The sequence below is a fragment of the Melanerpes formicivorus genome, unplaced genomic scaffold (genome assembly GCF_026170545.1).
Source record: "Melanerpes formicivorus ecotype bairdi unplaced genomic scaffold, bMelFor1.0.p_v2 SCAF_30, whole genome shotgun sequence".
In the NCBI taxonomy this organism is placed as follows: domain Eukaryota; kingdom Metazoa; phylum Chordata; class Aves; order Piciformes; family Picidae; genus Melanerpes; species Melanerpes formicivorus.
Genome location: NW_027142382.1, coordinates 1,435,329 through 1,449,530, shown reverse-complemented (window position 1 = coordinate 1,449,530; position 14,202 = coordinate 1,435,329). Strand labels below are relative to the sequence as shown.

The window sequence follows — 14,202 nt, the reverse complement described above, 5'->3', positions numbered from 1 at the left end:
CTGAAGATCAGCCTATAATAAGACGGGAACAATTTCTCATTATTTCCTATTGCTAGTCCAAACAGTCTTTACTGAAGTCTTTCAAACAATGTGTGACCTCTGTTTTTTATATTTCTCACAGATTTCACAGGCTGTCACTACCACTCAGACATCACTAACACAGACAACTGTAATGGAAACTGTAACTATGGTAACCACAAGAGAACAAATCCTGGTTAAGCATGCTAAAGAGGAACTCCCACCACCTCCACCTCACAAAAAAAGGCAACTCCTTGTGGATTCAGAAATTAGGAAGAGGTGAGAGTTACTAGGAGACAGAGGGAGAATACTGACAGAGTTTGGATGAGAATGCAAGAATGGTAATTTCACAGCAATAGTTTGCTGTATACATTTTGAGGTTAAAATTCTATTTCCATTCTCTAACGTACCAATTGATTATTATCTTTCTTTATGCAGCATGAGTTATGCAGGGGTGCGGGGGTGGGTTGTGTGCTTCTAGTCCTGCTATTTTGCAGTATAATATATGAATCATTACATCAATAGCATTATAATAATAACTATTGTCAGTAAAAGTCCTTATTTATGGCGTTGTGGGAATCTCACTTGACTATATTCTTGAAACTTGAAAGACAAGAAGTATTCTGTTAGTTATCCATGGGACATCAATGTGCCCTTTTGGCTGAGAAGGGCAATAGTATCCTGGGGTGCATTAAGAAGTGTGGCCAGCAGGTCAAGGGAGGTCCTCCTTCGCCTCTACCCTGCCTTAATGGGACCACATCCGGAGTATTGTGTGCAGTTCTGGGCTCCCCAGTTCAAGGGAGGCAGGGGCATACTAGAGAGTGTCTGGCAAAGTGCAGCAAGGGTGATTAAGGGACCAGAGCATCTGTCTTATGAGGAAAGGCTGAGAGACCTGGGGCTGTTTAGTCTGGAAAAGAGAAGATTGATGGGAGATCTTATTAATGTTTATAAATACCTGAAGGGTGGTTGTCAAGAAGAAGGTGTAAGTCTCTTTTCAGTGGTGTCCTGTGATAGGACAAGGGGTAATGGATACAAACTTGAACACAGGAATTTCTACCTCAACATGAGGAGAAATTTCTTTAAAGCTCATGGAGCACTGAAACAGGCCGTCCAGAGAGGTTGTGGAGTCTCCTTCTCTGTACAACTTCAAGACCATCTGGATGTGTTCCTGTGGTGACCTGCCTGCCTCAGGTGATCTTGCTTTGACAAGGGTGTTGGACTTGGTGATCTCTAGAGTTCCCTTCCAGCCTCTATCTTTCTGGCTTCTGGGTCAACAATAGAAGCAACAGTTCTGCAGAGCATAGTTAAATTGTCGAGAAGCATCCAGTATTATTATTTTCAGATTTTTTTCCTGTGTAACTCAAGTACAAGTGACAAGGGATTTTAGGCAAATACTGAACACTTGTTTAAGTTCCAAGATTAATTTGTGAGTTCAAATAGAATTAGGTCAAGTACTAAATTTCTGAAAGAGATGCTAAGAAGCTGCACTTCAAGTACTCATTGTTATGTTTATTTTGGGAATATTTTCTGATATTCAGATAAGCATATGAATTTCAAGATAAGAGATTTAAAGACTCTGTTTAAAATATTTTTTTTTTGCTAATTCATTGTATTTTTAATGTTATGTTATTTTCTTGTAAAACAATATTTAACTGGTTAAGAAGAATAAAATATATCAAGAGCAAGAGAAATAATTTTGTAATAAAAGGAGCATCTAATTGGGGGGGAAAAAAGATGCTTAGAGACACTTTTTCTTTGCATAGGTATCTGAAGAGGCATTTATCTTACCTTTCTTTGAGCATTCTACAAGTGAAGTTTCTAGTTTAGCATTGTTACTTAGGAATGGTGTATTTGTGGTGTAAGAAGACTGATTCACTCCCTTGTTGTTAAATTGGATAACTATTCTTCCTACAGAAAAGTGCTTCAACTGAATAAGTAACTTTGTTGTCTGAATTAAAATGTATTGAATCTAATCTCCAAAGTCTTGATTTGGAATCTGTTTGTTGTTGTTTTATTTATTATTATTTTCATGCATCTTGGGTTATCATTAAATAATAATGAGCATTATATTTTGCTAATATATTTCCATGCGCTCAAGATAATGCACAGTGATGGCTAAGAGCAGACTAAGAGTTCTTGAGTTTAAGCAATTCTTAGATGGCAGTATTTTTGCTTAGCAGACATTATAAGCATTAGCAGTCTTCTTAATGCTTCAGTAGAAATGTGCAAAGATCTCAAACAGGATCCAGGCCCTGTTGTCTTAAATGCAAGAGTAAATCTATATTGAGGCATGATCCTTACCTTGAAACTATTTGTATTCTTAATTTGGAAATTGAAAAATTAAGAAAGAAAATTACCCTGAAATTTGAAAGTTGATATTTTAAAACTTGACATAAATATAAGGAAGTAAAATATGAGTCTGCTACTGTAAAGAAAAGCACTGTATTAGTTAAAGCTAAATGAAGTAGTGGGCCTTTTTTTTTAAAACCTATGTTTTATGATTCTTTAATAAAGTTGTTACTATAAATAGCTATGCATTACTATGAAATCAGAGACTAATTTGCAGCAGAAGTTCCTTTCTCAGCTACTAAGTACGTGATATTGGTCTTTATTTTATTTCTTGCCTGTGTTCTTTTGCTTAATACTGCCTTAATACTGAAAATAAAATTGCAAGGCTGCAGGTTACTGAATCATATGAGGGAAATACTGGAGGGGAGGATTAATAGGATTATAGAAATTGTTTATGTTCAGAAATCCCTCATTTTATACAAACTAAAAATTATAAATTCAATGTTTCAGCCTTTGTCAGTCTGAAGTATTGCAAGTAACAATCTTACATACAGATCCTTCTACAGAAAATAGGATATATTATCAAATTTGAGACTATGATTACTTGCAGCTATGTTATTGGCAGATCTGCTACTAAATTTGCCGTGTGATCCTGTTTTTACCATTGCATACTAAGTTTTGGTTTATGTTTTATGCGATCTTAAAGATATTAATTCACTATATAAGTTTTGCTTAACTTTTAGATATGAAACTTGAAGCAATCTGTAGTTCTCAGTCTTTGTCTAGGATGACTTCAGAAAATTGAATAAGTTCTGCTTTCTTATGTATACCTAAAATCAGAGTCCTTTTCATTGCTGTACACGTTAGATTTTTATTTTCATCTGGTAGGAAAGAAAGATGAATTCTGACAGGAAGAAAGGAGTTAATTGTTTACTACACTTTAGTCGGTTCTAACTATCTGGAATATTGTTTTGTGTGCAGGAGTTATTAAATTTGTTGCAATGATGCAATCATACCAACACAGAAGAACAAGTTCAGCATGACTGTTCACTGAATACAAAATAAACATTGTTAGAAATGTCCACAGCTGTGCAACAGGATGAGTGATGGTTACTTTATTTGAAGGCAATATTTTCCATCTAGATTTTATATTTTTATTTTTTTTTTGGCATTTTTACCTGAACATCTGAAAAAAGAAGACATTTCCTCTCTAGAAAGTCCAAGTGGGTGTTTCAGAGTGGGAGGCATGAGTAAATAAATGGCTTCAGAGGAACACTTTGAGAGGAAACTTCAGGGATGGAGTTTCAGCCTAAAATGATGATTATTGTTCCTGCTTTTATTAAAACATAAATATGCAGTTTTACAAACTAATATATTCGACAGTATGTTATTGTCTTTCTCCAGCATAATAAGTTTGTACTGAATATCAGGACAGCTATGAGAGAAGAAAAGCCATCTTTAAATTTGAGTGCTCAGCTAAAATGCCTATCTGTTTTGGTGGCTAGACACATTTTCCATCAATGCTTTTTTATTTATTGGGAGAGCCCCATGGTTGTTTTCCCATACAATGAGTCCTTCGATGCTTGCAAGATCTTTCAGGGTTTTCTTGTGCTTATTTATTTGCTACTATACTCGAAGACAAACAAAGCCTGTATAGCGACTGCAAAAAAAGGACACTGCATAGCTTTTGATTCTTTAAATGAACTAAGAGTGTGGGGATATTTTCATTGCCTCAAATCACTGAGGTATAAATGAATGGGAAAGATGATGCAGATTTTTCTTTCCTCCTAAAGCAACTTTTTACCATAGCTGTGGAAAGCAGATATATGAAACAGATTAATTTTTTTTTTCCTTCCTTCATGCCAACCCATCCCCTTAGTCAGAAAACTAACTCAAAATTACCTCTTAAAAATGTCAGAATAATTGAGACATGTGCTAAGTTCTGTTGCTGGTCATAAGAAAGATCCTTTTCCCAGAGGAATTAATTTAAAACCTGAGAAAGGAAAAAAATACTTGGAGCTGTATAATAATGTCTTGGAAGTATGCATTAGGACTAGAGAAAAATGCAACATAACTGAAGTCCTAGGATTAGAAAAAAAAAAAGTTCTGCAAGTTTGAGAAAGAATTGCAAGGCAGCATCTTCAGTTTTATGGTATGCACATAACCTGGGAACAACAGGTCAGTTATGTAGCACAGGAAAATCTAAAAATAGAAAATGTCTCCATTCATAATTTCTAAACAGGTTAGAAATGCATGACATTTAATTTAAGCATAATCTTAGTACCAATGTTCTTAAATAATATCCAAAGATAACTTTGTCACTTAGTAAATTTGTATGTGCTTCCTAATGTTTCCAGGAAACATAACATTACTGTAGAGATACTAAGGAGTGTTGTGCTCTGAGCTGGACCAGCAGCAGTTCTTCTGGGTGCTGTCCCTGCCCAGCTCAGTCCCTGCTCACTCAGGCACTGGCTGAAGCTCAGGGCAGCTTGGCACAGCCAGGGGCTGCTGCTAGCAGGGAGAAGTTGATGGGAACAGCTCCTGCCAAGGGCTGGGGGGCAGAAAGGCTCTGCCTCAGACTTGCTCCTGGGCACACCAAGGGCACTGCCACAGCTTGTGCCACACCGTGGGGGCAGGAAGGCAGAGGTGGAAGCTGTGGGGAGTAGCACACAGCACAGGGGAGCCTCAAGTGCTCACCAAGGGACTGCAGCCCATGGAGGACATCTTCAGGAGCAAGCTGAGGGATGCCCAGGGTCCAGCCTCTTCTTCACTGGTTGCTGTCCCAGCAGGACTCTGTCCCTACTGCTTTCCACCCCCATCCCTCTGTGCCTGAACCCAGCTCCTGAATATGGTTCCCCTCTGCTGCTGAGTGCAGTCTGGGACTTGCCCAGTGCCTGCCCCCAGCATCAGTGGTGCCAGTGGTTCCATCCTTGCCATAGGGCTTGGGTTCCATGTTGGTTCGTGTCTCTGTGTCTCTATCCTGTGGCATTGTTGTTCTGTGGTGACAGGTTGGACTCGATGATCCTTGAGGTCTCTCCCAACCTTAGTGATACTGTGATAACATTGCTATCGATACCCTGTTAAATCTTCAGATTTGAAGGAGACTTTCTGCCCTTTGAAGAGAAAGGCATGTTAAAATAGGATAGTTGCTCCATCTAGTGGGTTTTTTGTTCATTTAATAAGTGTCATTTTTTTTAAAACACACTACCCTTCATTTCTTTGAAAATCATTTTATTTGGTGTTCTAATGCTTCATTACTTAGAAAAGTTTGATTTTCCTAGAAAATAAAAAAAAGTGCATCAAAGGAAAATAATTTACTTATTCAAAGTGACTTTTTTTCATAGTTATTGTTTCAAATATCTCATTTCTGTCTAATTAATTATGTTAGAAACAAATTAGCACTTGGTTTTTCTTAGTGGTTTCTGAAAGACACATGATTAGGTAGGGAGCTTGTAGTAGGACTTGAGTATCAGACTCTAATAGGAATTTCAGTTACAAATCCCATGCTCAGAAAGAGAAAACAAAATGTATCTAAGTTGTGAAATGCCTTAAGTGTGAGTTTCACTGTATTTTTAATGTGCGAAAGGAAGGGAAAGGTAGAACGAGGAATGATTTTTCAACAAGTACACATGGCAATCTTGGCAAGAGAGTTTTGAAAGGTGATCTCAAGTGGGCATATGGCTTAGTATGATCCAGAGAATCAATTTGTGAGGGACTTCTATGAACATTTGAATCGCGTGGAGTAAAAATGTGAAGATAGTTTTTCAAACAGACTCTGGAGTAGAGACTATATATGAACTTAGCTGATATGTGCTAGCCTGTAGAGAGAGGGCAGTGAGGGCAGTAAAACACAGTTTCTCTTGTGGAATAGCAGAAGGAAAGACTAAATGAAAAACTAAGTCATGAGCACTGCAGAAGTAACAAATCCTTTGCTGCAGATTGAACTTTTAGGTGGGGAGCAAGCTAATACTCATGTTAAAGTAATGTAATTATATAGATAAATTGTATCAACTTATTTGATTTTAGTGACTTCCATGGATTTATCTTAACAAATTCTGCATACACTCAATTTTATCGGCTCAGAGATGTAATATTACATTACCTTTTATGTCAAAAGTATTGTTGTACTTAGAAGATTTAAAGACTGTATCAATCCTTTGAATGTCAATTTAGAGTTAATATAGTTTGCAACTGCAGCTGTGCTTAGAAAGGAAATCTTCACAGCAGAAAGTTTAAATGCCATATTCTACCTGTATTTTCTGGTTTTATGTGAGGTGAACATAAAAGGAAGAATTTTCTCTTTCTAAGATAATTAAAAAATGTTTTTATGTTAAGGATATTCATGTGCTACAAAAAGCTATTTAGAATTAACTTCTATGTCTTTTAATCCTTTTCTTCCTCCTCTGTATAGCCCTTTCTGGGGAAGAATGCTCTGTTTGTGGTGTTATATTTTTCCCCAGAAGAAACTGTGACAGAGCAATCTGTTATCTGAGATCAGCTCTGTCAAGAAGCTGTCTGCTGTGGCTAATGCTTACCACCATCTGATGAGTCTCTGGGACATGAGATCTATTCTTGATTATTTTGTTGTAGTATCAGAACTGTCCCACAGTCTCCCATTGCTGTTCCAGGGAGGATTCTACAGAGGCTTTTCATTAAATGAAGAAATGATGGCTGGTAAACATTTTGCGCTGTCAGTTTCCATCCTATACCCTGCTAATACCACAGTATTTTCCAGGAAGCTGGTCTCACTGGTCATACTTACTTTCAGCTTGAGAATGGAGCAAGCACCACAAGTAGCGTCTGCAGCCAAGGGAGTTTAGTACTGATGGATTGGTAAACTCATCATTTTGTTATCAAATATCTGATGTTCTGTGATTATTTTATGCAGTTATTATATGCATAACAGGGGACAACATAATTCAATACTTGTAATTGATTTATGCAGGATTGGAAATTATAAATAGGACCTGAGGTAGGATGGTCTTAACTGGCAGTGCAGTTCAACTTCAGGGATTAGAATCTGGTTCCAGAACAAAGATATTATAAACCACCTGGGATTTTTCTATTGTCTTTCACCTCTGAACGTGTAATTCTTTAATAGATTAAGATTTCTGCACCTTCCATTACTTCACTATATATATGTGTGTGTGTGTGTGTGTGTGCATATATAGATAAAATTATTATGAATTGCTTTATCAAAATTATTCATATCATAGAATTATAGAACCACTAATGCTGGAAAAGACCTCAAAGATCATCAAGTCCAGCCTGTCACCCAACACCTCATGACTACTAAACCATGGCTTCAAGTTTATAATTTGAATATAGGATGTTAGAGCAGGATTGTCACTGTATGACTCTTTGTTCTTCTTCTTTCATTATTTGTTACTCAGCTTTTCACACTGTGTTCCTAAATGGAGTCACAAAGATCACAGTGCGGGGTGGGGGGGTGGGGGGGGAAGAGAGGCCTGAATAGCATAAATATGCATTCAGTTTGCATTTCTGTATGTGTAGCTTTCTGTAGCATTGGATTCTTACCTTACATCCTTGTATTTTAGTTCTCGTGTGTATGGACTATATTTTTATAAAAGAATTGTTTCCTCCAAAGATACACTTGTCCATTAAGCTCTTGGGTTTAGTAGATTTTATTCAGTTGTATGTAAATTAATGATACAACATATGTTTATAACGGGAACCAAAAGATACAGCTAATTTTTTTCCTAGGTCTTTGTTCTAATGCTTTCATTGTATCATTGTAAATGTAAAACCAGGTACAGTCTAGAAATAAATACTGAAACATATACTTCAATAAAGAATACAGTGTGGCAAATAGTTTCTTGTTTTAACAACCACAGTCAATGGCAAATCACAGTTTACACATCAGTAATTTAAATGTCTGCATATTGTAACCTTAACTTTGTGTTGCTGCCTTCTGAATCGGTAACAAAAATTAAGATACTTTTTAAAGGTATTTATAAAAGAATACAGACTGGAATAGAAAGGACTGTGCAGTAAAAACTAGCTTAAAAGTATATACAGAGAATTGGGGATCTTAATTTGCAGTTTGTAAAGTTTCAAGGGTAGGAAAAATACAATTTATTTTTGAGTAGTAATTGCATTCTACAACAAATTTGAGTTAATCAGAAGAGACTAATTTCTAATAGTCAAATTTCTTGCTTGAATATCCTTCATAATATCATCCTCATAAGCTGGGACAGAAGTCTTGCAGGTATGAAGGCTTCATTTAATCAACCAGATATAGCTCACAACCTCAGCTGACTTAACAGGACCTGTCTTCTGAAAACATCAGCTTGTACAATTAAAATCCTTATTGTGAAAATTGTTGCATCTGCTAGGCTGTCAAATTAGGGTCTTAAAAATGATAAAATATTTCTATGCTTACAAATTTTAGCGTGAAGAGTTTTATATGAACTTTCTTATGAAATATAGGGGACTTCAAACTGTCTTTTGCTGAGAGAATTTGCTGCTTATTCTCTTGTTTAAGCAACCATTTAGGCATGTTTATTGTCAATCTTGTTGTCAGAAACTATGTGGAAATGAAATGATTTGTTGTGCTTCTCTGTCTCTTAGGTTTGACGCGGATACCACAGAACTCCATAGCTGGATGACCCGTTCAGAAGCAGTGCTTCAGAGTCCCGAGTTTGCAATGTTTCGAAAAGAAGGCAATCTCTCAGATCTCAGAGAAAGAATCAAGGTAGGAGAAAATACTTGTATATGTGTCTGTTAGTTTGTATCAACTTGTCAAAGTGCCTTCAAAGTCCAAGTTTAAATGTAGACTGACAAGCATTAATTTTTCATAGGTCCAAGTGACATTTGCAAGTGCTCACTATTTCTGTGAATTGCAGTTTTTGTGACCAAAATTGCTTCACAAGCTGTCTTAATACAGAGATTATTTTTTTATACATTCATACTCATATTTAATTAAGGTATTGTAGCTTCATGAAAGCCTTTGGTGAAGTCTAATCAAAGCCATCTCTTATTTCTGAAATAAGCATCATCATTCTATACTAACAGCTTAATTTGACATTATACATGCTTGAATTGAAGGATAGGAAAAGTGCCATCTTTTAGTGTATGCTAAAAGAAAAAATATATATCTAATTCTTTTAACTGCACTATAAAATGTATCTTCAAATCATCAGCCTCCACATTTTTTCTGCTTTTGCTAAAATGAATGATTCTGCCCTGCTTAAGAAATAGCTGTGTTGGGCTATATGCTTCACACATTCTGAATTTAGCCCTTGAAAACTCAACGATTATAAGTTTTCTTCCATATTTAATTTTTGCAGATAAATGCAAAAAAAATGCCACTTTTTTTTCTGAGAAAGAGGGAGTTCTTTTTATAACTATCTCTTGTACTATCATAGGATATGTTGAATTTTATTAAAGTATATGGTGAAGAACCTAGAACACAAACAGAACAAAGTTACTATATTAAAGTTAGTTTTGCTGCTGTTTTTTTCTCATTGTCTGCCTATCTGGCATAAATTAGCCATGACTAATTGAAAAACACTGAATTTTGTGGCTAAGTATACATTTTGAAATTTGGGCTTAAATCATCTTTTTCTTGCAATTATTTTAATATAATTATCATCCTTGTGATATCACTGCTAGGAAGTACCCATTGCAAGGAAATATCCTGAATTTAGTTCATGATGCCACTTCACCTTGTGTGAAATATGCATAAATATAAATATATATAAGGATATAAACATATATATATCACAGTATCACAGTATCACTTAGGTTGGAAAGGACCTCGAGGATCATCGAGTCCAACCTATCAACACAGACCCCATGACTAGACCATGGCACCAAGTGCCACGTCCAGTCTCCTCTTGAACGCCTCCAGGGTCGATGACTCAACCACCTCCCTGGGCAGCCCGTTCCAATGTCGAATGACTCGCTCGGTGAAGAACTTCCTCCTCACCTTGAGTCTAAACCTCCCCTGGTGCAGCTTGAGACTGTGTCCCCTTGTTCTGGTGCTGGTTGCCTGGGAGAAGAGACCAACCCTTTCCTGGCTACAACCACCTTTCAGGTAGTTATAGAGGGCAATGAGGTCACCCCTGAACCTCCTCTTCTCCAGGCTAAACAATCCCAGCTCCCTCAGCATCTCCTCATAGGGCTTGTGCTCAAGGCCTCTCACCAGCCTCATTGCCCTTCTCTGGACACGTTCAAGTATTTCGATGTCCTTCTTAAACTGAGGAGCCCAGAACTGGACACAGTACTCAAGGTGCGGCCTAACCAAAGCAGAGTACAGGGACACTATGACCTCCCTGCTCCTGCTGGCCACACTATTCCTAATGCAGGCCAGAATGCTATTGGCCCTCCCGGCCACCTGGGCACACTGCTGGCTCATATTCAGGTGGCTGTCGATCAGCACCCCCAGGTCCCTCTCTGTTTGGGAGCTCTCCAGCCACTCCAACCCCAGCCTATATCTCTGCATGGGATTGCCGTAGCCAAAGTGCAGCACTCGGCACTTGGACTTGTTGAATGCCATCCTGTTGGACTCTGCCCATCTGTCCAGTCGGTCGAGGTCCCTCTGCAGAGCCTTTCTACCCTCTAACTGACTAACATCTGCCCCCAACTTTGTGTCATCTGCAAACTTGCTGATGACTGACTCTACCCCTTCATCATATATAAACATGCATGCATACACAAAGATTCAATGTCTTGTGGGTTTCATCTAATAGATCTAATATCTGCACTATCAGGTTTCCCTAGCCAATCCAAAGTTCCACCTTGTGTCAGTTTCTAAAACTTTATAAAACCATTAAAGGACCCATGGCTCACCTTCCTCCTTCTTTACTTATTTTGCTTACAAGGATGTAGTGATTGTTACAAGTAAAGGGCTGGATGTAGGTGGATTACAGAATCTCCTTTGGTGTCAGTTGGAGTTCCCACTGAGGAAGAACATTTGGTCTGGAGGCTGCTACCCATCACATTTGTTCAGATCTCATCTGGGTTGATGAAATCAGATATAATACTGGAGGAAGAGAGAAGGAGGCAAAAGAGGTGTGGCATCTGACCCACTGTGCATGGACACTCTAAATTTGGATTAAAGACTGCAGATAGTAGGAGATATTTCAGATGTTTCTTTGACCTCTTTGGAAATTTGAATAACTGGATGCTTAAGAAACCAGTTCTCAGCTTCTTTAGTGAAAAGAAGTGCTGAAAAAAGATCTGTGTTGTATCAACCAGGGTCTGAGACAAACCAGCATCTCTAAATAGAAATATGAGAAATTTCATTAACATTGAATATTAAATTGATAGAGCTCTGAAAGATGGTGCTTGGATCCTGTATTAAAGTTTTTAGGTAATGGAGATCTTTGTACATGTTGTTAAAACAAAACAAAAACACAGGTTTTTAAAATGCCAGGTTTTGAAGCCTGTCCTGTCCTTACTTTTCCTGGTCTGGTCTCTGCCTCTATCCATAAAACTAGTAACCAAAGCAGGAACCTGCTCTCCAGTTGATTTGAGCAATTTCATTGTTGCCTGATCTAGTGTGGGGTGTCCCTGCCCATGGCAGGGGGGTTGGAACTAGATGATCCTTGTGGTCCCTTCCAACCCTGAATGAAACTATGAAACTATGAAACTATTTGCACTTTTGTTTCTAATGCCCACAAAATGAGCCTCAAAACAATGCAAGGTTTAATCTCTTACAATCTTTACTAAAGTTGTAGAAGATTTTTAAAGAAGAAATGCTAAAAAGGAAAACATTAGTGATAACTGAAAAAGACTGTGTTGTACTGACATAGATAGTCATACCCTGGTGTTGAACTTACGCATGCAGGCTTGAGAACATGTACACATGCATGCAGAAGTTCCATCTTGCCTTCCCTGGTTGTCATGTAGCTTTCTTCTTCCAATCTATGTATTGGTGTAGCACAGAACACCTGTGCTCTATATCATCCTACCACTTAAATTCCATCATGCTAGGTGCTGACTTCTGGGGCCTTTTCCTAATGACTTTCTTTTCTTCTGTTGTTTTGAGGACAGGTTATTAATTGGGTGATTTTTTAAATTTTCTTGTTGTGGCATCTTGCTCCTAATCATAATTTTTCTTGGATGAGGGGTCACTTCCATATGGTGCAATGGAACTGCATCTGCTATTTGATGGAGGGATGCAGACTTCAGAAGTGACAGCCACAAGGAAAGCTCTTTTGTCATCATTGATGACTCATCAAGTTCAAAAGCCTGCTCACATCCCCTCTAAGAGAAGGTCTGGGGGAGGTGGAGCCAAGAAAGGTTAAATGCACTGACTGCTACTTTTCAGATACTGGTAGGAAAAAAGCCTTGAGCAGACATAATAAGTAATTAGAATATATTGCATGTGCAGAAAAAGTATATTCCTACCTGGGAAGAAGTTAAAAATAGGTACGGCCCTTTCTTCCTACACTAGCAAGATATTTACCTTTCTTGGACAAAGAGACTGGATGGTGTAAGTACAAAAGTTTTGTTTTGAGACAATCATACCACCTTAAAATAGTGCAGACTTCCAATAGTAAGGTGTAAACTTCATCACAATTCCTCACACTGTCAGCATTCTACACTTAAGATGTGTATTATCCTACAAACAGACCCAACAATTATTTGGGCCTTTTAAGTTTGTTTTTCTTGTTACTTAAAGCCACAATAAGCTTTCAGTGTTGTAAGTTCAAATACATGAAGGTTTAGGTGAAAAAAAAATAATAAAATTTGATAGGTAGAACAACCTGATTAATAATAACTGAAATTTGAGACTATATATCAATAAACTGGGAATAAAACTCCTTGAAAGGAATTTTGGTTAGCCAGGAAAGAGCACTTAGAAATTCAGACTCAAAGGTAAACCTATAAGGAACAGATGTAAGAGAACATGTCATATATCCTACACAATTTAACTGATTCCCCTAGCATTCTCAGAAGTCCCATACTTGTTTACTTTGTTTCAGTGACCTGTTTCAAACACACTTTGTTGTGCTTGGATATTTGAAACCTGCATCATTGTCAGAGCCAGTGATGATAATGCTGCCATCTCCTGCTGTTTGGGGCAGTTGGTCAGAATCAGAGGAGGTCAGGGAGTGTTGCTTCCATGCATCCTTCCACAGATCCCTTAATGTAGGATGTTGTTTATGCTATGATTAACATCTGAATTCCTCAGTCTGTCAGTGTTTTCTAGATTATGAAGTCATTAACCAACAACTACAATCTCAAAGTCAAAATGCTTAGCCTTGTGAAAATAGCTTTTCACCTTTGGCTTGTATTTAGATGATTTGTTGGAATTATTTGATTGGTTAAAACTAGGTCATTATAAATTGATATTGCCAGTTAGAAAACTTCTCAAAAGAAAATTAATTCCTGATTGGTCAGAAAGCTGGAAAGGTAGCTTTTTCTTTTTCTCTTTTTCTTCCCCTCCGTATATTGGTGCATGTATTTTTAGTTTTAATCTTTTACAAAACCCAAAATATTAAAAAAAAAAAAATAAAAGCAAGCTATATTTGGAAATATTTTGAAATGTCTTTGTCTTTACCACAACTTTTCATCAAAAGGAATGTTGATTAAAATGTACAGAATCTGAGTTTCAAAACTTAACAAACCTCTTCAAACTTACCCCAGCCTACTTGTGTCACAAATGAACTTGTATGTGAACACAAGTTAACTCTTAATCAAGAGTATGGTTCCTTTCAGTAAATTTTAAAAGGAACAAAAGAAGGCCAAATAGATAAATGAGAGGTGTTTCCAGGACTCCTACTCCCTTCACGGAGGAGGGCAATGAAGCTGGGGAAGGGCCTGGAGAATAAATCTTATGAAGAGCAACTGAAGGAGCTGGGGCAAATTAGTCTGGAAAAGAGGAGGCTGAGGGGAGACCTCATTGCTGTCTACAACTACCTG

The 14,202-nt window shown here is 37.5% G+C and overlaps 1 protein-coding gene across 7 annotated transcripts in view; it reads left to right on the top strand.

Moving 5' to 3' along the window:
* DMD (dystrophin) overlaps positions 1-14,202 on the top strand; it is a 1,318,095-nt gene that overhangs the window by 560,126 nt on the left and 743,767 nt on the right. For all 7 annotated transcript variants that reach the window (XM_068155047.1, XM_068155048.1, XM_068155051.1 and 4 more), the window contains 2 exons: positions 122-297; positions 8,899-9,022. In XM_068155047.1, the coding sequence (XP_068011148.1) occupies positions 122-297; positions 8,899-9,022 (300 nt within the window). The remainder of the gene's footprint in view (positions 1-121; positions 298-8,898; positions 9,023-14,202) is intronic.